Source organism: Ictalurus punctatus, chromosome 10 (assembly GCF_001660625.3).
Source record: "Ictalurus punctatus breed USDA103 chromosome 10, Coco_2.0, whole genome shotgun sequence".
Classification (NCBI taxonomy): Eukaryota; Metazoa; Chordata; class Actinopteri; order Siluriformes; family Ictaluridae; genus Ictalurus; species Ictalurus punctatus.
Genome location: NC_030425.2, coordinates 12,811,187 through 12,834,014, shown reverse-complemented (window position 1 = coordinate 12,834,014; position 22,828 = coordinate 12,811,187). Strand labels below are relative to the sequence as shown.

Below are 22,828 nucleotides of genomic sequence, written 5' to 3'. Positions count from 1 at the left end.
GTTATTTTTTTTTTTTTTTAAGGTTGGTGGTCTAGAGTCAGAATACTTCAGTACAAATATGAGCCGTTTACCGTAAGCCTTTCTGACAACAGGAAAATGGTGTGTGGTGAGTAATTCTTACTCAGCAAGGCATGTTATAGTCAGAGGGCCTACAGCTAAGCAATACGAATTCTTATATAGTCTTATTGTTGATCATTACACATTGATAATGGATATTCTAACACATGTAGGAAGTAGTATAGTACAGCTTAGTAATAAAAAAAATCACTTTGATGCATGCAATTCAAAAGACTTTCATCAAACTAATGGTCATTTGTTCCAGTTTAGATCACCAGAGGCCTCTTTCATGAATTTCCTGTTCTGAGACAATGACACAGTATTTAGGATGTTTTTATATTTAATCATTAAAATTGCAGCTTATTTTCTAGCAAAACCACTAGCAAATTCAATGTATTTATAAGATTGAGCTATAAAGGTCAACAGGTCTTAGGACTTTATGTGCATGCATGCAACTATTTAGTGCACATACAGTGGCTTGCAACTATTTAGTGCACATTTATTGTCCCACAACCAACCAACTTTTCAAAATATTGTTTATAACCACCAGGAACTGAAATGGACTAAGCATAAAGTATCCGATAATAATGAATTCAGGGATGAAATATAGTAAAATAGCAAAAGCAAAATAGCAAAAAATTATTTATAAATAAAAAATGTGAACATTGTTATTGCATAAGTATTAAACCATTATTGGGAAACACCTAAATTAGTTGCCCTCAAAAGTCACATAATTAGTTCAACATGTCACATGTGCAATTAAAATGGAAGTTTGTTAGAGAACATACCTAACCAAAACAATGTTTTCAAACAATATCTAAAAAACCAAGGAGCTACCAAAATCAATTCAGGACAAAGTTCTTGAAAAGTTTCATTCAGATTTTATCCCAACCTTTGAACATCCCACAGAGTATCATTAAATTATTATTAAAGAATTTCAAGGATATGGCACAATCACAACTCTGCCTAGAGGAGGCCATCCATCAAAATCAGTGACCGGATATGGAAGACATTACTCGGACAATAAAGCAAGGGAGTGAATAAATATGCAAGCGGCTGTATCTGTAAAAGGGTACAGCACATGATGGAATGCATCTAAAATTGATAGTAATAAAATTTGTCAGCTTAAGAGGAGAATTGATACGTCAAGCAGAAAAGTGTACACGCCTTACTTCAATTGCTGCTTTTCAACAATTCACAAACAATTCAACCTTTTAGAGTCAAGGAGGAAAAATAGTTTAAATTACAGAGTCATTTAAAACCATAAAACATCTATGTAGAATAAGAAATTGTCTTGTATTTTATTTTATTTGATACCCAAGTAGGTGGCATATGCCACAGCAGGTAGCATTGTGGCCTTGAACCGGTTTGATCCTGAATTTGGGTTACGGTCTCTCATGTGGGTTTCCTCTGGGTTTTTCGGGTTTCCTCCCACTTCCCAAAAACATGTTGGTAGGTGTATTGGTTACACTTCATTTGCCTCTTGGTGTGAATGTATGTGTGCAGGTTGCCCTGCGAAGGACTGGTGTCCATCCAGTGTGTATTCCTACCTTGTTCTCAGTATTCCTGGGATTGATTCCTGAGCCTGAGCAGGATAAAATGGTTAGCAAAGATGAATGAATGAATAATGCTCAAGAAACTAAACTATATAACTGACCTATAAACATTTTAAATGCAAACAAGGAGCTATGAATATGCATGGATACGAGTTGTCAGTTTATTAGGTACAACTACATTGTATGAAGAATTTATCAGGTGAACCTAGGATATGGAGTGCCTCTGTGGTCATTCACAAATGATCAGTCTTCTTCCCCATTCAAATGCAAAGAGACCACCACCAGAGATTATTTGGGTGGAGAACAATTCTTAGCACAGCAATGACACTGGCATGTGTGGAATTGTGTATCAATCACAAGAGTGTTGCTGGGATTTTTAAGCAGAGTGCACACACTGCACTGGTGATCACATTCATTCATGCAAATACAGTGCATCCGGAAAGTGTTTACAACGCTTCATTTTTTCCGCATTTTGTTATGTTACAGCCTTATTCCAAAATGGATTAAATTCATTATTTTCCTCAAAACTCTACAAACAATACCACATAATGACAATGTGAAAGAAGTTTGTTTGAAATCTTTGCAAATTTATTAAAAATAAAAAACAAAAAAAGCACATGTACATAAGTATTCACAGCCTTTGCTCAATACTTTGTTGAAGCACCTTTGGCACCAAATACAGCCTCAAGTCTTTTTGAGTATGATGCTACAAGCTTGGCACACCTATTTTTGGGCAGTTTCTCCCATTCTTCTTTGCAGGACCTCTTAAGCTCCATCAGGTTGGATGGAGAGCGTCGGTGCACAGCCATTTTCAGATCTCTCCAGAGATGTTCAAGACTTGTCCACCCTCCATGTTCTCATCATCGGTTACCCATCATCTGTGTCATGTTCTGACTGCATGGCTGGATATGTCTGTTGGCAGATTATGCTTAACTTAGCATTGACAATGGAGTGTTTAAAAAAATGTCAACAACCCCTTATCCTGAAATCAGTACTGAGAAAATCTCAAGTGAAACATGAAAAATGTGTATTGTTTTATCCTAAGAAGCAAATTGTAGCAATCCAAATAAGTTAAAAGGGATTAAAAGTACTGTGAGAAAGCAGGTCAATCAATGTGTATAAGTAATGAGTAAGAGGTGACAGTGTTTGTGGCAGGAAGAACACGCTGCATGACTCTGCTGCTTTCTGCGGCTTTCCGTGTCATGGTACATTATGTGCTCAGTTGTGAATCTTAGAATGAAAACTGCTGCATGTTTCCACATAATATGCTAAGCATTCTATATGATCTTATACTCAACTTTGTAGAAATTGTAATTATGATACTATGCAATCTGTAAAATACGACAAAAATTAGCAGACCTTCAAACCCAATATTGAGTGTTGATCAGTGGTGAGTTTGTGACATCTGACATGTGACATTAGACATCTGCTATCATCAAGTCTAATCTTTCTTGTTACTACTTTGTATGTCTGAAATACCCCTTAAAATTGACTTCAAACAGGAAAGAACCTACTGAAGAAAAACTATAGGCCCCTGAATGAGACTGGGCACTCTGACATCAGCTGCCCTTCATGGTTGCAAAAACATAGTGGGAGACTATAGTGATTTTAAAACCATGCCAGAATATGGCATCTAAAATGTTCCTAGCATAGTGCTGTTGGGGTCAGAATCATAAAAATGTTACTGTTGAATCTGACACCTTTCCAATCCAACAGAAGATGGTTTTGTTTACAGGCAAGTAAGGGTTACAATTGGACTGAGGAGCTTCATCTTCCCATCTGTCCATCCATTTTCTATACCACTTATCCTTCAGGGTTGTGGGGAACCTGGAGCCTATCCCAGGGAGCATTGGGCACAAGGAGAGGTACACCCTGGACAGGGTGCCAATCCATCATAGGGCACAATCACATACAGTATGGACACTTTGGACATGCCAATCAGCCTATCATGCATGTCTTTGGACTGGGGGAGGAAACCGGAGTACCCGGAGGAAACGTGCAAATGTGCAATTAGAGAACGTGCAAACTCTGCACACTCTGTGACAGGAATCAAAGCCCCAGCCCTGAAGGTGTGAGGTGAACATGCTAACCACTAAGCCACCGTGGGCCAAGCTTCATCTTTGTTGTGGCAATTTCATCGTAGCTAAAATAGCTAATTATCATATCATATCATATCATATTATATTGTGTTAACAAACCTACATTGCTCACCTAAAACCCAAATCAATAAACATGCTAGTAGCTCGATAGCTACGTCATGTTCTTACTGAGGAGTTGACAGACATGGGATGATGGACAGGTTTAGATGTTTTGTTATTCAAAATGCCCTTGTGTTGTTTGTTGTTGTTGTTATTGCTGTGCACTCCTCCTAACCTTATACTCATTATTATATATTCTGTATTGTCTATTTATTGTTTTGATATGCACCATCTCCAGAGCTGCCACACCTTTATACAGCACCTCAGCTTTCAGTGCCTTAGTATTAAAATCATAAAACATTATGTCTTGAATGTGCCCTTACAGGGGTACCCTTACAGGATGTGTTTGCTGCGGCAGGGTGGTCTACGCCACACACATTCATTCAATATTACAGCCTGGATATACATTCCACCCCGGGGCTCAAGTGTCTTGCAGTGACCCTCAGGCTTGGGTCTTTTTGTACAGGCCGTACCCTCAGTATGACAGAGTGGGTATTGTCGTTCCCACAGCGTGGAGCTCACGCAACGCTGAGTTCCCTTTGAAAGTGAACGTCTGGGTTATGCATGTAACCCTGTTCCCTGAGAAGAGAACGAGACGTTGTGTAGCTTTGTCATATTGGGGCATGCCTGTGAATTGCATCTTCGCTTCAGATAACAGAAGTTGATGGTGCAGATCACAGGTGCCGTTTTTATACCATGCCATGCGCTTACTTGCCACATCACCTGATCACGGCAAGCCTATGAATAGGCATGATGTTACACAAGCTTCAGATGCTGGTCACACCCAAGGGCACTTCCCACAGCGTGGAGCTCATGCAACGTCTCGTTCCCTTTTCTTTAATGACATACTGTACAAACATTTTTCTGTAACATTTAATTTTGTGCTGGAAAACTAATGTTTGGAAATCTACCATGTTTTTTGTACTGGCTCGATAATGCAGAAGTCATGGAATAAGAAATCTATAAAATCTAAAGTTTGTACTAAAAAAAACAAGACATTTGCACAGTACTGTACAAAGTTATGCTTCAAGGATTTAACAGAGCTTCACTTAAAGCAGAAAAGGTTGAACACTATTGCCTAAAAAAGAAAACCACAATAAGTGGTCATGCAATGAGTCTGTGTGCAAGATGCACATCTTTCACTCTGTGGCAGGATGAAGGCATTGCACATACTGCTGCTTACTGCAGCTTTCAGCATCCACACGTTTAAAGGTAAGCACTCGTTTATGAATAACAATGAAGAATACTGCACAGATTCTAGAACATACTAAAACTCTTTGTACGTTGTGTACTTTGTATCTTCTTAAAATGCACAAAGTGTTCCATGGTGTGTGAATATGACAAAATCCCAAGTCAAATCAATTCTTACTAGACTAATAAATCTTTTCCCAGCCACACGTCGAGAGGAAATCATCAATGGCAAGAAAGCCAGGAAGAACTCTTTGCAGTACATGGCATCTGTGCAGTTGAATAACAAGCACAAATGTGGAGGATTCCTCATAAGCCCCAGCTACGTGCTCACTGCTGCCCACTGTGGCACAGAGTAAGCTCACTCATGTTGTGTGTTTCTTAATAAGCAGAAATGTCTAGATTTATTTGTTTCAGTTTAATATGATATATGCCTCATTCTTAAATATACAGTAACCTTAGCGTGGTCCTCGGAACTCACAACATTGATGAGAAAAGGAATACGCTGAGAAGATATGTAGTGAAAAGCATGCACATTCACCCATCATACAAGGAAAACCCACGTTATGGGTCTGACATCATGCTCCTGAAGGTACAGATTAATCATTTGAACTATATTCACTCAGTATTCACACAGCATTTTATATTAATTACAATACAGAATCCAGATAATTAAGCAAAATCACATGACCGAGAGTGCTGTTGTATTAAATATCAGAACAATATATTAGTACTGATATTCAATACAACAGCACAAGTGATAATGTGACATTGCTTTTATACAACAATTCTATAAACAAGAAATTAATATATGTAATGTAAATGATATTTCAGACACAATATGGGCTTTTTATTTTTATTTTTGCTCTGTCAGCAAAAATAGTTTCCAAAGAAGCCATAGCTGGATAGAGTGTTGTGTGTTGCCATGCATACAGACTGCCACATGCACAGATTGATAAAATTGGAATTGGAAAGCATTGCTACATAAAATTCCCAGTAATGTCCCAGTGCTGTTATACCAAATATAAGCACTCTTGTAACACCACTTGATCAATTGAATTAGTGGACCAGAACTAACTGTTCTGTAATCATCTTTATAAGTTCCGTTAAATCTGATCAGAAGCTTTGACAATCATGTTAGCTGTCATTACAATCGCAGGTTTATATTAATGTGGTTTTATTTTTATAGTAACAACTCTAGTAATTTTCTCCAGTAAGAACTCATTCAGTGGTGGACACTTCGCATAATCTAAGGCGAATAATAAACAGATCAAAATGCAATGTTATTTAACAAAGTAAACAATGTTTGTATAAACGTCCTGTATAATCGTTGGTGTGGTGAAACTTTTCATAAGGAGCCATGTATTTCACAATTATGGAAGTAATCTCCAATGTCAGTGTTTTGTAATGGTCAGTAAGTGTTCCACCAAGGGAAAGTATTCAGGACAGAGGGATTTGTACTTTGCAATTCCTCAGTAAAGTAACAAGCTATGTTGTCTGTTGAGGGTGGTGGTAGAGCAACTATTTATAGCTATATGCTATATGTCTAAATGTACATTCTGTTACAAAAAAAGATTTCAGAGCAAGTCAATAATAAAGATGTGAAGGTTGCCAAAATCCCAAACAAGCACCAACGGGTCAAGCCCAACATTAAGTGCCAGGTTGCAGGATGGGGAAAAAATGGAAAACAGCAAATGGTGAATGACCTCATGGTGGCTGATGTTTCAACCATACATATCGACGTCTGTAAGAAGCAGTGGGCCAAAGTGTTTCCACTCCCACCAAATGTTCTGTGTGCAGGAGGCTACAAAACCAAAAGTGGAGCCTGCCAGGTATGATGATGGATATATACGTATTTTGCCATATATTCTTCTTGAACAATGAGAAGTGCTAGAAGATTAAACATTAGAAACATTTGTGCAATTTGTCCTGTTTTAACAGGGTGATTCTGGTGGGCCTCTGGTGTGCGGTCGTCTTGCAGTGGGCATTGTGTCCTTCAATTTAAATAAAAATTGTAACTATCCAAATGTACCAAATGTCTACACTGCGATTTCAGCTTACGCAGATTGGATTGACAAAGTGATCAAAAGAGATGCTTAAGGTGTATTTTTTCCATGTGTTGCTTAATTTGATATCATTTGATTGCTTCAAAATTTGTCATTCTTAAATAAATATACAGAGGCAGAAAAAAGTGATTTCTTGATTTTTCTTAACAGTCACAACTAAAAGCTGTTTCTGATGCTTCTCCCTTGTTAACTGAAAGGTAATATGAAGTTCTCAAGTACGATTTTTCCCCCTACTACTGTCATCACTTGATTAACAAAAATAAAAGAAGCCCAAATTCTTAAGAAAGGTGGGACAAAGTTCTGTTTTAATGAGATAATAGTCTGACTCTAACAGAAACCTCACACTCAGACTGGAGAGCTGTTCTGCAGAAACCACACTAAAGTCAAACCACCACAGCACAAAACCTTTAAACACCTTTTAGGAGTAGGTGAAAAGCAATTATTTAATCACATATAGACTCTCATGTTAGTATATAAACAGAACAATTGTTATTATGTGGTATGTTATTGCACTTGTATCACTGTTGGTATATTAACAGCCACATTCTGGCTGTGTGTAATCTGCCATTTGTTCTTATAGCACTGCATGAGCTCTCATACTGGGCATATTTCAGACAATTCACACAGTGCACAGAATGTCTCTTTATGCAGTGCACTCACATAAAGGTAATAACTGTGCAACAACAACAACAACAACAACAATAATAATGATAATAGTAATAATAATAATAATAATAAACTATAGAGCAATTTTGATAGATGTGGTAGTGCAAAGTGCTGTACAATCAATTAATGAAATTAAGTTCTAATTAAATAAAGATTTATGTAATAGAATACACAAGGATGAAATAAAAGGTGAGGAGAAAATATAAGCAGCCATGAAAAGGACACAAATATAACTGCTAAATATTACACACAATAGTCTCTAGAGATTACACAGAATGGTGTAAAAATCAAAAAACATCCACTGAGTGACAGATTTACTAGTGAAAATTTCTTGCTGATGAAAGAGCTGAGAGAAGAATGGCCAGATGGTTTGAGCTTATAACCACGCTTTACAGTCGTGGTGAACAGAAAAGCGTCTCAGAATGCACAACACATTAAACATTCAGGTGGATGAGTAACAACTGCAGGAGATCATATCGGGTTCATACTATGGGTATAGTGTGTACAAGCTGGACAGTTGAAGTCTGGAAAAATTTTACCAGGTCTGATGAATCTGGGAAGGTCAGAATTTTGGGAGGTGCCCAGGTCCTCTGGCAGAAAAACAGCCCCAAAACATTAAAGAGCCACCACCATATTTAACCGTGGGCATAACCGTGGGTACTTTTCAATATGGCTACCTCTCTGTGTGCCAAAACCACCTCTGGTGTTGATTGTCTATATTGGTTTCATCTGACCATAGAACCCGGTCACATTTGAAGTTCCAGTAGTGTCTGGCAAACTGAAGATGCTTGAGTTTTTGGATGAGAGTAGAGGCTTTTTCCTTGAAACCCTTCCAAACAACTTGTGGTGATGTAGGTGACTTCGGATTGTAGTTTTGGAGACTTTCTGACCCCAAGATGCAACTAACTTCTGCAATTCTCTGGTTGTGAGCCGTGGAGATTATCTGATCACTTGAACCATCCTCTTCACAGTGCGTTGAGACAATATAGACACACATCCAATTCCAGGTGGATTCATAACATTTCCAGTTGACTGGAACTTCTTAATTATTACCCTGATGGTGGAAATGGGCATTTACAATGCTTGTACTATTTTCTTATAGACACTTCCCATTTTGTGAAGCTCAACAACCTTTTGCTGCACATCACAACTATATTCCTTGGTCTTACCCATTGTTATGAATGACTAAGGGAATTTGGCCCGTGTTACCTCATATTTATACCCCTGTGAAACAGGAAGTCATGGTTGAACAGTTTCCTATTCCTAGTCACCCAGGTGTACTAAAATAAATTTTAAATATCAATGGGAATATACTTCAAATATATTTTTCTCATAAGAATTCAAGAAAAGTACTTAAATTTGCACGTTAAAAAAAAAAAAATGTGTTGTTTGTGTGCTTTTCTTACTATATACCCTCCCAACAGAGTTTTTAGGCTGATAGCATTCTGTGACCTAGTGAAATGGTATTGAGATGTATTTTTTGACAGAGACTTCAAAGCACATCTGTAATTCGCTCTGGATACGGGCGTCTGACAAATGCCATGAATGTAAACGTAAATGTAAATCCCAGCAGACCCAGGGCAGTGTTTGCAATGAAACAATTAATGGTGCTCCGATTGATCGATCGCCGATCGTTATCGGCTTAACGTTGAAAAACGTTAATTATGTTGTTTAAAAATCAATTATGCTGTGTAAAAATCATGATCTGACCCCTTAAGGGATAATGCAAAGAACATGGAAAAGGCCATGAGGGATGCCTATCTACCCAGACTGCCGTGCATGGTGCAGATGTTATACCATCCATCAGAGCTTTAACTCGTCTTCTTGAGAAAACAGCAGAGACTGACCATGGTGTAAATACTTCAAAAGCCACGTTGTTGGAAGCGGTCCAGAAAAGATTCCATGACACTGAATCTGAGCGCCTGTATACCATCTCTACAGTCCTTGATCCGGGGTGATAAAACTTCATTGTTCACATTCACATTCGTCTGTGTGTGTGTGTGTGTGTGTGTGAGAGAGAGAGAGAGAGAGAGAGAGAGAGAGAGAGAGAGAGAGAGAGAGAGAGAGAGAGAGAGAGAGAGTGCCACTGTGTCGATGTCAGAGCGAATTAAAGAGCAGGCAAGAAAGCACCCAAATGAGTATTGTTGCAGTTTTTAGTCTAATGCTAAAGTTAAAGACTGTTTGTTCTGTCTTTTATTTGATTTTGATTTTTATATATTTATTGAAATTTATATTTGTCAAGCTCTAAGCTGTTCCCAAATAACCAAGCACAGGCTGCTATGGTTTAAGTTAATATGTTGCATGTTACTTGCCAATAAATAAACAGTTGTCAATTCATGATACTTTCTCATCTCTTAATTTTAATACAAAATTTACATTGTTGTTAAATATAGTTTAATAAATAATGCTACATGGTAAATGGAAAGCTCCAAATACACCATGTGATCGGTATCGGACGATACAGCTTCCAGTTATCGGGGATCGGTGATCGGCCCCAAAAATCCTGATTGGAGCACCTAGAAACAATCAATTAAATACTTCTCCTCCTTGTGGTGCATAGGAAAACCACAGTCATTTACATAAAACAAAACAAAAAATGCCTAGTTTTCCATCTCATACACAGAACTTAACTCAGAGCACATGAAGACACAGCCGCAACACTCTGGACAGAGAGGAGAAAGAACAAAAGATAAATAATATATTTCAAAACAAAGTTCATATGTGTTACATCAGCTCTGGTTGCTTTCCTTCTGTCATAAGAGAACGTACCTCTTAACTGCTCTTCAGATGCTGCTGCAAACGCCAGGTTCTTTCAACCTGAACTGCCAACTTTCGTCATTCTCGGTTATAATTCACACATGCAAAAATTCAAATCAGATGTCAAGGAGCAAGTAATAAAACTTTTATCTCAGTTAAACAAATATAGTATATTGTAACACTATTATACTGGACCTACCAATATGATTAAGTATACAGTGCACATGCTTGAATATGACGTTTTATAAATTCTTCGTCAGATTTTTGGAGTAATTTAAATGACAGCTCACATTTACCAAGTCACATTTGCATGATTTAACAGCACCTCACTCTAAGCAAAGTGGGCTGAACATTATTGGCAAATAAAGAAAACCACAATAAGGTGGTCACGCAGTGAGCCTTTAAGTAAGAGGTGTGAGTGTTGACTCAGTGATTGTTCGTTGAAAGATGAAGGCGTTGCACATACTGCTGCTTGCTGCAGCTTTCATCAGCCTCACTTTTAATGGTAAGCATTCATTTGTGTCATGTCTTGTGTCAGACATGACTTTTTTCCGATAAGCTGAGCTCTTTGTATGTTGTGTACTTTGTATATTTTATACTTAAAATGCACAAATTGTGATTTAATGTCTACTTAATCTACACCTCTTCATGGTGTGTGAATGTGAGAAAACAGCAAGTCAAACAAGTCAATCTTACTAGACTAATAAAAGTTTTTCCAGCCACACATGGAGAGGAAATCATCAATGGCAAGAAAGCCAAGAAGAACTCACTTCAGTACATGGCATCTGTGCAGTCAAAGGGAAAGCACATATGTGGAGGATTTCTCATAAGCCCCAGCTACGTGCTCACTGCTGCCCACTGTTTCCAAAGGTAGGCTACTCATGCTGTGTGTTTCTTAATAAGCAGAAGTGTGTGGATTTATTAGTTTCAATTTAATATGATATATGCCTCATTCTTAAATACGCAGTAACCTTAGCGTGGTCCTCGGAACTCAGAACATTGATGCGAAACGGAATGACCTGAGAAGATATGCAGTGAAAAGCGTGCACATTCACCCATCATACAAGAAAAAACCACGTTATGGGTCTGACATCATGCTCCTGATGGTACAGATTAATCATTTAAACTATATTTGCTTAGATCTCATAGAGTGCCCTATATAATTATAATATAATATAGAATCTATATAAACATCATTATACCACAAGCCCTGTTGTATTTTATTGCTTACATATAACATTAATTCTGTTCAAATACAAGATTTCAGGGAAAGTCAATTTGAATAAAGATCTGAAGGTCATCAAAATCTCAAGCAATCAGAAACGAGTCAAGCCCAATACCAAGTGCCAGGTTGCAGGATGGGGAAAAACTGAAACTCAGAACACGGTGAATGACCTCATGGTGACTGATGTGTCAACCATAGATATCACAGTCTGTAAGAAGCAGTGGAATAAAAAGAAAGTGGAACTCCCAGCTAAGATTTTGTGTGCAGGAGGCTACGGAACCAAAAGTGGAGCATGCCAGGTATGATAACAGATATATGTTTGCTTCATAATTTTCTTCAACAATGAGAATGCTGAAACAAAACATTTGTGCTATTTGTCCTGTTTTAACAGGGTGATTCTGGTGGGCCTCTGGTGTGCGGTCGTCTTGCAGTGGGCATTGTGTCCTTCAATTTACATGCTAATTGTAGCTATCCAAATGTGCCAAATGTCTACACTGAGATTTCAGCTTACGCAGATTGGATTAACAAAGTGATCAAAAGAGATGCTTAAGGTGTATTTTGTGTGTTTAATATCATGTGATTGCATAAAATTTGCAATCCTTTAATTATAGTCACAGCTAATGTCTGATGCTTCTGCTTTTTAGAACTTGTCTGAAAAAGCCCACATTCTCACAAACGTGAGACCTAGACTATTCAGCAGAAACCACACGATACACCACATCCTTTAAACAGCTGTCAAGAGAAGGGTGAAAGTCAATTACTTAATATAAACTCTCACTTCTGTATATAAACAGAACAACTGGTGTGACTGCTGTATGATTGTATTGCTGTTGGCTTATTAAACAACCGCATTCTGCCTTCTTTATGAGCAATAAATGAAAATGTGTGAAATTTGCCATTTGTCCTTACAGCACTGCAAAAGTTCTATAAGTGAACACATACATACACATACTTGTGGACATGATGGGCTTGCATGAGCTGTGGTAATGTGCACATCTGATACTAGAGTTCACACTGTTTCTCTTCATGCAATGAAAACATAAAGCGCATGCTAACTGTACAATAAAAAAAAAAGTAATAGAATACACAAGGATAAATAAAAGATCAAATGAAGCACATGGTAACTGTACAATAAAATAAAATAAAAAATAATTATTATTATTTTAAAAAATATTATATATAGAGGTACACAAGGATAAAATAAAAGATCAAATGAAAATATAAGCAGATATAAAAATGGGAACAAATAAATCTCTGTGTTGGGATAATAGAAATAAAGACATTCAGTAAGGTACTCAATTACTAATTATGCTATTTGTGAGTTTTGATATACACTCACCTGCCACTTTATTAGAAACACCTGTAACTCTGGTGATTCATGCAAATATCCTGTCACAAAATCATGCAGATCCAGGTCGAATTTCAGTTCATTTTCACATCAAACTCGCTGACTTCGACACAGTGATTGTCAGTGTGTCACAGCTCAGTCAGATCAGAACTCAATTTCCCAAGATGCAACACTCACTTCTCATGCAGGCATGCGCTCACCATCCCCAGTGTTCTGATCAGACACACCTGGCAACAATCACACACACGCACACACACACTCACCGCTAGTACTTATGGATGTCATTCACCTAGAGTCAATGCGAAGTATACGTTCAGTCAACTCGTTTCTCTGCGTTACCAAGCCGATCTAGTTAGTTAGTCTTCTAGTTATCCTCGACCCCTGTTTCCGGTTTCGACTACGCTCTCTGCCTGACCCCGTTTGTGTTGTTCGTCCGATCGCTTGACCATTGCCTGTCTTACGACTATGTTTCTTGAACTTCCCGATACCACGCTCTACACCTGCCGCCCGCTTCTGCTTCGTGACACAGTGTATATAAAAAGTCTAAATATATCAATAAAAAGAAAGAAACAGATAAAATATATCGGGTATTTTTCCACCCTTAATGTGATAGACCAAGCAACAAAATTCAAGTGAAGAACAAATTCTTTTTTAAGATAAGAAAATAAAAGAGGGGGAAAAAAACCCACACGACCCTGCATTAGTGTGCACCCCCTTTATTATATGTGAATGTGCACTGAATGAACCTATCATATTCAAAGTCATGTTCAAAATGATCATACACTTGTTCTCAATGAAGTCATTCTGATTAACCCCAAATAAAGCTGAGCTGTACGTGTAGGATGTTCTTGACATCATCTTGGTTTCATCCTACTCCTGAATAATTTTACCTTCCAACAGGATAATGACCCAAAGCACAAATCCAAGTCAACAATGTTAGATATTGGTTTGGATGTAAGTGCAGACAAGTGCATTGAAGGAAACATAAAAGAAGCAAACAAAGCAGAAACAAGAATCATGAACATGTCCAAACATGAGCTAGGAAAACATCATAAACAACGGAAGGGCTTCAGAAGACAAAGATCAATGTTTTGGACTGGCCCAGTCAGAGCCCAGATCTGAATCCTATCCAGAATGACTTGAAGAGGGACGTGCACAGGAGATCTCCTTGCAATTCGAGAGAACTGGAGCATTTTTGAAAGGAAGAGTGGAATAAAATTGCCAAATCAGCGCTAAGTTGGTAGACTTACCCAACAAGACTGTGCTGTATTACGAGCAAAATGTGTTTTAATAAAGCATTAGTTATGGTGTGTGCATAAGTATATTATAATTATTTCCTCCTAAAACATTTCTATTTGTATTTCACTTGAATGTTTGTTGGTTGCTGTATCACATTAAAAGTGGAAAACGATGTGACATGATTTATCTTGGTTTATTTTTCTATCATTAGAACTTTTCATTTAATTAAGGGTGTGTAGATTTTTAATATCCATTCTATTAATATGTTTGGATGTCCCAACTGTTAAAAACGTGAAGCCCTCTAGTGTCTGGCTGGAGTACAATTTTTAGCCCCACCATAGGAATGTACAGTATGTTTTAAGTTACTTCACCTCCAAAAATTATTTTCAGGAATAGTGTCCGTGGGTTTTTTACAAGTTCAGCTGACCTTGAGATCTCTTCCAATGTTCTTCTGGAGTTATTTGACGATAACTACAAGTGCATGATAGTTGAGGTGATTGACGGTCGTTTTCATGTCTAAGCTAGTTTGTTGTACTGATATTAAAACTAGCAAACCAACGTGAGTGAACAAAGTGACGGCATAAACCAAAGCAACAATAGCTAAATTTCATTACAAGGAAAAAACAACCAATGTGGGTGGGCAACAGGTGGAATCCATAGATCCAGCCTTGCTTCTTTCAACAGATCAAATGATGTGTGGGATGATTTCTTGGCAAATATTGGAACCCAAATATTGTTTGAATGCCATGGCCTATTTGACAATTGTTGCTGACCTAGTTCATCCCTTTATGGCCAAAATCTACCCATCTTATAATGGCTACTTCCAGAATTATAATATGCCATGCCATAAAGCACAAGTTGTCTGAAACTAGTTCCATGAACAGGACAGCATGCAGTTCAATGGCCTCTCCAGTTACCAGATCTGAATACAGTAGAGCACCCTTGGGTTGTGGTGCAATAGGATATTCACAGCATGAATGTGCAGCTGACAAATCTGCAACGATTACCTGATACAATCATATCAACATGGACCATACATCTTTGGTCAACCTCAAAGAATTGATTCTGTTCTGAGAGCAAAAGGGGTCCTACCTAGTATTCATGCTTCTAACTACTTTTCTGGTGTGTTTTTTTTTAAGCCCATTAATGCCAGTGCTGGATACTAATCCAAGTTCTATCACACCTTTACAACTCTAGGCCTTACTCAAAAGCATAATTCTGTTTTAATTGGGGCCAAGGGTGTATGTACTTTTTCCACAGAATAATATAATCTGTTGATATTTCTGTTGAATAATTTTTTTTTTTTTTTTTTTTAAAGCTATTTTCCCTTGTGGGTTTTGTTCAAATACATCAACTTCATTAAAAGGCACAGTTTCAAAAATGATCAAAATGTTTGCTTGTCCAAACGTGTCAAAAAAAGCCAATAATTGCCATGGGGTGTAATAATTTTTTCACGATTGTACATCCCAAGCATGATTTTTTTTTTCCCTAGTTTTCTCAACACTTGATTTTTTTTTTTTTTTTTTTTTTTTTTTTTTGTTAAAGCCCAGGAGTAGACAAAAGATAGTTTTATATATAAACAGAACAATTGGTCTGACATGGTATCTTGCTGCACTTGTATCACTGTCAGCTTAGTAAACCGCCACATCATGCCTTCTTTATGAGAAGTAAATGTTTTGTGTTTATAGCAACTACGGTAAATGTTTCTACATAGCACTTTGATATAAAGGAATTTATATAGGAATGTAGGAATTAGGTAGAAAAACAATGGAGTAGATGTGAGTAATGCTTTGCACACTCACTCAGGGCCGTTTTGTGCATCACAATCTAACATGCTATAAGTAAAACAAAAACTGATTATTATATTAACATATATTAACATACGAAAGCACATACCTTCCAAATAGGCTTAAGGTTTATTTTACAGTCAACAAAGTACATTATTTAACATACCAAAATGCAGATGGTCTGATAAAGTAAAGGGAAAAGATAAATACAATAGCAATATAGCCTTATCCCATGTTCATGTGTATATTCATAAAACTATACTCATTTTACTTAAATACCTTTAGAACAGGTATTTCACAGAATTTAAAAATAAAGAAATTTGAACACATCTTCAGTCTTTCCCTTGCATTTAGCTTTAAAGTATAGGACTTGTACATATAGAATTTTCCATGTGCACCCTTTAGCATTCAGCTTACACACAGGAATCATAATTGCAGTCAACTATAAGCATGAAGAAGTAAGCGTTCATTTAATAAGGTCCTTAACATACTGCAGGCCTTGACTGGTGTACTCGCACATCACACTTGGAGCCACTGATAATGCATGGATGGACTTCCGCACTCCTGTGTGAAAAACGTGTGAAAATCCATATTTCAGCACATTTGTATTCCATGGTTAATAGCAGAGTCCAAAAGTCTCAGTCCATACAATGTACAGTTATCAAGGGACATATTATATCAGTTTCAAAAACCTTAAATTCATCAGTTTATGAAACAGAACTATCGCCATTTCTGCCGTGCATATAATGTCATTCCAATGTAATATTCATCAGTCCTAACACGTAGTCAGCCTTTTTTCTTTTCCTTTTTGTGCACCTGACATATGGAACGTTTTAGCAAACTTGAAAGATTTCCAGTGACCCTCTAGATATGAAAAAATGTCTGTAATTAGCATTCTCTGGGCTCCAAAGCCCTTATCACAATAACGCATTGGACCAAAGTATTTTACAAAAATACAGGAATATTAACTTTGGCTGACGAGTTAAAAAATAATATATAGGCCAAGAGCATCATAGTTATATCAAATAGGGTATTTCAGACAATCCTGCTCTGCACGTCAATGGACTGCTAAACCAGCCTGGTGCAAAGACAGTGAGGTTGACTAGAGCTGAATATACTGTATAATATACTATTCCCTTCCGACTGTTAAGATTTTTGCCCAAATTATGGGCAACTAAGATTTTGACAGTCCCCTAAACTAAACTCTAATGGAAATGTATAGGGTGAGATAAAAAGGAGAGTCTACAAGAAAAAATGTCGCATTTGGAGAGATCATGCATGACGAGTCGTCTCACTAATTCCTCTATATTCTGCGCTCTCTTTTTTATGAGATTCTGTATTCTGCAATCTCATCACTCATTGAACATTAGTATGTTAACAAGGTCAAAATGCAAAAGGTACCAATAATTGTGACAGCTTTTTATTTTAAAATATTGATTTCTGATGAGTCCCCCCCCCTTTTCTTTTCTTACTTATTACAGTATTTCAGCATAAGATTAAGCTAATTAATCACAAATGCACTTTTTCATAATAAATGATAAAACATTCAACAGTTCTGGGTCATGAGCTCACATTTTTGGGTTCCACTGTATACAACAGAACATTTCGACATAAAACCACATCTCACAGAGCAGAATAGCTGATAAGAGTTTACCTGAGTTCCAAGCATCACATGGGGAAAACTCGATTTTGGGTGCTGCAGGGAGCTGAAATGATAAACAGATGTCCATTACCAATGTACACAGAATGTTTCTAAATAAACTGTTTAACAAGTCCTTTTGACTTGTTTTTGATCTATAAAGTCCTAATGACCCTGAATGACAAGAGTTTTTAATAATGAAGTCTTTTGACAATTTTAGTAAGGCAGAATTGATCTGGTATGTAACTAATTTAAATGCCTAATCATTTCAAGTGTACTTTACCTCCAAGCCAAAGTATTTACTCCACTCGTCCACAGCGGGAGGGATGGCTGCTTTCGCTTTGCTTAGAGCCTCGGAGCCCTCAGCGCTCCCACCGAGCAGTCCCGAGTCGTAGGCCACGTATACAGCCCCTCCAGCAATGCCCACTTTTGTAGCTAACCTTAAAAGAAAAATGAGAGTTACCTACTTGAGAAGCCTAATGCAAGATGACCATCCATAAAGGAACCTTGTTTAGCAATTGTTCTAGGCCGTGCTGAAAACTTAGTGAATCTGTTGCTTGGTTTGGTGACATTTTAGACCCCATTAGTGAATTTATGTTTAAAAAAAAAAAAAAAACAGAAGAAAAAAAAAGAGCCCAACAAATCTACCAACTTTCTGAGCAAATCTGAGCGATGTCCTGCATGCGATATCACTCTCCAGCTCACATCACTATTGCTGGTTATACGAACCAATCACTGATCACCAGTGTCCCTCCCCCCATGACCAATCACTGATCACCAGTGTCCCCACCCCATGACCAATCACTGATCACCAGTGTCCCCACCCCATGACCAATCACTGATCACCAGTGTCCCCACCCCATGACCAATCACTGATCACCAGTGTCCCCCCCATGACCAATCACTGATCACCAGTGTCCCCCCCATGACCAATCACTGATCACCAGTGTCCCCCCATGACCAATCACTGATCACCAGTGTCCCCCCATGACCAATCACTGATCACCAGTGTCCCCCCATGACCAATCACTGATCACCAGTGCCCCCCCATGACCAATCACTGATCACCAGTGCCCCCCCATGACCAATCACTGATCACCAGTGTCCCCCCATGACCAATCACTGATCACCAGTGCCCCCCCATGACCAATCACTGATCACCAGTGCCCCCCCATGACCAATCACTGATCACCAGTGTCCCCCCATGACCAATCACTGATCACCAGTGTCCCCCCATGACCAATCACTGATCACCAGTGCCCCCCCATGACCAATCACTGATCACCAGTGTCCCCACCCCATGACCAATCACTGATCACCAGTGTCCCCACCCCATGACCAATCACTGATCACCAGTGTCCCCACCCCATGACCAATCACTGATCACCAGTGTCCCCCCCATGACCAATCACTGATCACCAGTGTCCCCCCCATGACCAATCACTGATCACCAGTGTCCCCCCCATGACCAATCACTGATCACCAGTGTCCCCCCCATGACCAATCACTGATCACCAGTGTCCCCCCCATGACCAATCACTGATCACCAGTGTCCCCCCATGACCAATCACTGATCACCAGTGTCCCCCCATGACCAATCACTGATCACCAGTGTCCCCCCATGACCAATCACTGATCACCAGTGTCCCCCCATGACCAATCACTGATCACCAGTGCCCCCCCATGACCAATCACTGATCACCAGTGCCCCCCCATGACCAATCACTGATCACCAGTGCCCCCCCATGACCAATCACTGATCACCAGTGTCCCCCCATGACCAATCACTGATCACCAGTGTCCCCCCATGACCAATCACTGATCACCAGTGCCCCCCCATGACCAATCACTGATCACCAGTGTCCCCCCATGACCAATCACTGATCACCAGTGCCCCCCCATGACCAATCACTGATCACCAGTGCCCCCCCCATGACCAATCACTGATCACCAGTGTCCCCCCATGACCAATCACTGATCACCAGTGTCCCCCCATGACCAATCACTGATCACCAGTGCCCCCCCATGACCAATCACTGATCACCAGTGCCCCCCCATGACCAATCACTGATCACCAGTGTCCCCCCATGACCAATCACTGATCACCAGTGTCCCCCCATGACCAATCACTGATCACCAGTGTCCCCCCATGACCAATCACTGATCACCAGTGTCCCCCCATGACCAATCACTGATCATCAGTGCCCCCCCATGACCAATCACTGATCACCAGTGTCCCCCCATGACCAATCACTGATCACCAGTGTCCCCCCATGACCAATCACTGATCACCAGTGTCCCCCCATGACCAATCACTGATCACCAGTGTCCCCCCATGACCAATCACTGATCATCAGTGCCCCCCCATGACCAATCACTGATCACCAGTGTCCCCCCATGACCAATCACTGATCACCAGTGTCCCCCCATGACCAATCACTGATCATCAGTGCCCCCCCATGACCAATCACTGATCACCAGTGTCCCCCCATGACCAATCACTGATCACCAGTGCCCCCCCATGACCAATCACTGATCACCAGTGTCCCCCCCCCCCCGCCATGACCATCACTGATCATCAGTGTGCCCCCCCATGACCAATCACTGATCACCACTGTCCCCCCCATGACCAATCACTGACCACCACTGTCCCCATGACCAATCACTGATCACCAATGTCCAAACACAAACACACAATCATCAGTTTGCAGGTTTAGTATCATTGAGCTCTATTAGGGCTAATTGAATGGCAGATTGAACCACAGAATCATGAGATCATGATGTATAAAAAGACAATGCTTTTGTAAAATATAGCTTACGGAATATATATCTGTATTACATAACTGTATAAAGGGTAGTATAGACATGCAATTCCGTCCTTGAACTCCCCCTAGTAAACGCTACTCAAATAAGGCCTAATTATAAGGCATAATTTACACTAAGGTTACTATATTCAATATAAAAATGCAACAATATTCCAGTATATAACGAAACACGGACTGTCAGACTATGTCTGTATGAAATACACCTGTAGATGATGTCGATACCCGATCAACTTGTTACTGATTAGCTAGCTGGCTAACTGCTTAGCATCCTCCGCTGTGTCATTTTACACTAAGACAAAAAAACTTACTTGACTACTGGAAAAATCCTAGCTGCCATGGCGTCACACAGTCCAAACCTAGATCCAGAAATGCGTCTCTATAAATCTATGTAAAGAAAACCCGCAATATAGGATAATTTCCTACACAACAGCTAGTTAGCTAGCTTCACAGCTAGCTCCATCCACAAGGGCAGTAGTACTAGCGACAACCGGATATGGACGTTTAAATAAAGTTTTTTGTGAAACTTTGAATGGCGGAGTTAAATGTACGTATTTAGACTAATAATAATAATAATAATAATAATAATAATAATTATTATTATTATTATTATTATTATTATTATTATTATTATTATTATTTTCTTACACATTTATTCTGTCGTAAATTTCTGTCATGCTGCTTTTCGTGTTTTGTTAATTGCTGAGGCGTTGCTTTTATTTGCAATAATGTTTTTAATAATAATAATAATAATAATAATAATAATAATAATAATAATAATAATAATAACAATAATGTCTTTATGATGATGATGATGATTGTTATTATTATTATTATTATTATTATTATTATTATTATTATTATTATTATTATTATATGATTCTGTTTATGGAACTACTATTCTGCTTCTTCAATCCCAGTAAAGAAGCAGTTTAAAAGAAAACCAGGTGACGAGGCGGAAGTTGACTTCTTATACACCAGCTTCTTATTCTGATTTTCTGCTTCCACTTTCTGTCTAGTTCCAAACCATTATCTCCTCATAATGAAATGTCTCAAAATATGTCAAAAAAAGTCTCAATTCCACATGAAATTAAATATACTCATCATGAAGAAATATACTGTAGATTTTTTTTTTAATAATGTCAATGAACTTGAGCATTTGTGACCATTTCACATGAGAATAAGTGTAATGTAGGCTATTATTATAATAATGAGATAATGGTGTAGGAATTAGGTAGAAAGTGCCATTTGCCTGCATCCGATAATCTCAAATTATCTCAAAAAGGCCCATTATTTAAAATAATAATAATAATAATAATAATAATAATAATAATAATAATAATAATAATAATAATCCTACATATCAATTTCTTCATACTGATTATTATTTCAAAGTGTCAGAGGATTTTTGGTAATGAGGAGATAATCGTTTAGGGAATTGTATGTGATATTCGTGTGCTTCATTGCGCCATCTCCAGGCGAGAGCTCGTAAGACCTGAACCTTTTCAGGTGGAACAGACGATCCAGATAAGTAGCCTAGTCACCTTTTTATTTTTTTTTAACTGCTACTCGATGGAATGAAGACACTTGTATGCTAAGGATATACACAGATCAGCTATAACATTAAAACCACCTGGCTAATATTGTGTAGGTCCCCCTTGTTATGCCAAAACAGCTTAGACGGCATGGACTCCGCTTGACCTCTGAAGGTGTGCCGTGTTGTTTGGCTCAGAGACATTATCAGCAGATCCCACAGATGCTCGATCGGATTCAGATCTGGGGAATTTGGAGGCCAAGTCAACTCCTTAAACTCTATGTTATGTTCCTCAAACCATTCTTGAACAATTTTTGGAGCATTATCCTGCCGAAAGAGACCACTGCCATTAGGGAATACTGTTGCCATGAAGGGGTGTACTTTGCCTATAACAATGTTTAGGAAGTTGGTACGTATCAAAGTAACATCCACATCAATACCAGGACCCAAGGTTTCCCAGGAGAACATTGCACAGAGCATCACACTGCTTCCACCTCCACCGGCTTGCCTTCTTCCCATAGTGTATATTGGTGCCACCTCTTCCCCAGGTATGTGACACACACGTACCCGGCCGTCCACACGATATAAAACAAAATGTGATTCATCAGATCAGGCCACCTTCTTCCATTGCCCATAGGTGCTTTCGACAGTGGACAGGGGTCAGCATGGACCCTCTGACTGGTCTGAGGCTACGCAGCCCCATATACAGCAAGCTGCAATGCACTGTGTGTTCTGGCACCTTTGTA

The 22,828-nt window shown here is 38.8% G+C and overlaps 3 protein-coding genes across 3 annotated transcripts; 2 read left to right on the top strand and 1 right to left on the bottom strand.

Annotated features, from left to right (window-relative positions):
* Nucleotides 1–4,771: 4,771 nt before the first annotated feature.
* On the top strand, nt 4,772–7,702 carry LOC108271410 (granzyme B). The gene is made up of 5 exons (XM_017478998.3): nt 4,772–5,023; nt 5,204–5,354; nt 5,453–5,591; nt 6,574–6,831; nt 6,941–7,702. Exons 1-5 carry the CDS (start codon nt 4,966–4,968, stop codon nt 7,097–7,099), a joined length of 765 nt encoding a protein of 254 aa, XP_017334487.1. The 5' UTR covers nt 4,772–4,965; the 3' UTR covers nt 7,100–7,702.
* A 3,228-nt stretch (nt 7,703–10,930) lies between these two features.
* Nucleotides 10,931–12,585, top strand: LOC100304650 (granzyme-like I). The gene is given in 5 exon segments (NM_001200209.1): nt 10,931–10,993; nt 11,208–11,358; nt 11,456–11,594; nt 11,749–12,012; nt 12,105–12,585. Coding segments are annotated over 5 exon segments (771 nt in total). The 5' UTR covers nt 10,931–10,935; the 3' UTR covers nt 12,264–12,585.
* Nucleotides 12,586–16,193: 3,608 nt separating this feature from the next.
* Nucleotides 16,194–21,048, bottom strand: micos13 (mitochondrial contact site and cristae organizing system subunit 13). Its single transcript, XM_017478723.2, has 4 exons — nt 20,860–21,048; nt 18,010–18,166; nt 17,742–17,793; nt 16,194–16,651 (listed from the first exon to the last, which is right to left on the bottom strand). The coding sequence occupies exons 1-4, from the start codon at nt 20,886–20,888 to the stop codon at nt 16,554–16,556; spliced, it is 336 nt and encodes a 111-aa protein (XP_017334212.1). The 5' UTR covers nt 20,889–21,048; the 3' UTR covers nt 16,194–16,553.
* Nucleotides 21,049–22,828: the final 1,780 nt, after the last annotated feature.

Excerpts from the sequence above, each read along its gene's own strand:
- LOC108271410 (XM_017478998.3), top strand. The coding sequence starts at position 4,966 with ATGAAGGCATTGCACATACTGCTGCTTACTGCAGCTTTCAGCATCCAC. Across the intron at positions 5,024-5,203 it reads CAGCATCCACACGTTTAAAG|CCACACGTCGAGAGGAAATC; the intron begins GTAAGCACTCGT and ends ATCTTTTCCCAG. Across the intron at positions 5,592-6,573 it reads CTGACATCATGCTCCTGAAG|ATTTCAGAGCAAGTCAATAA; the intron begins GTACAGATTAAT and ends TTACAAAAAAAG.
- micos13 (XM_017478723.2), bottom strand. The coding sequence starts at position 20,888 with ATGGCAGCTAGGATTTTTCCAGTAGTCAA. Across the intron at positions 18,167-20,859 it reads AGGATTTTTCCAGTAGTCAA|GTTAGCTACAAAAGTGGGCA; the intron begins GTAAGTTTTTTT and ends TTTTCTTTTAAG. Across the intron at positions 16,652-17,741 it reads ATGTGATGCTTGGAACTCAG|GAGTGCGGAAGTCCATCCAT; the intron begins GTAAACTCTTAT and ends TTTTTCACACAG.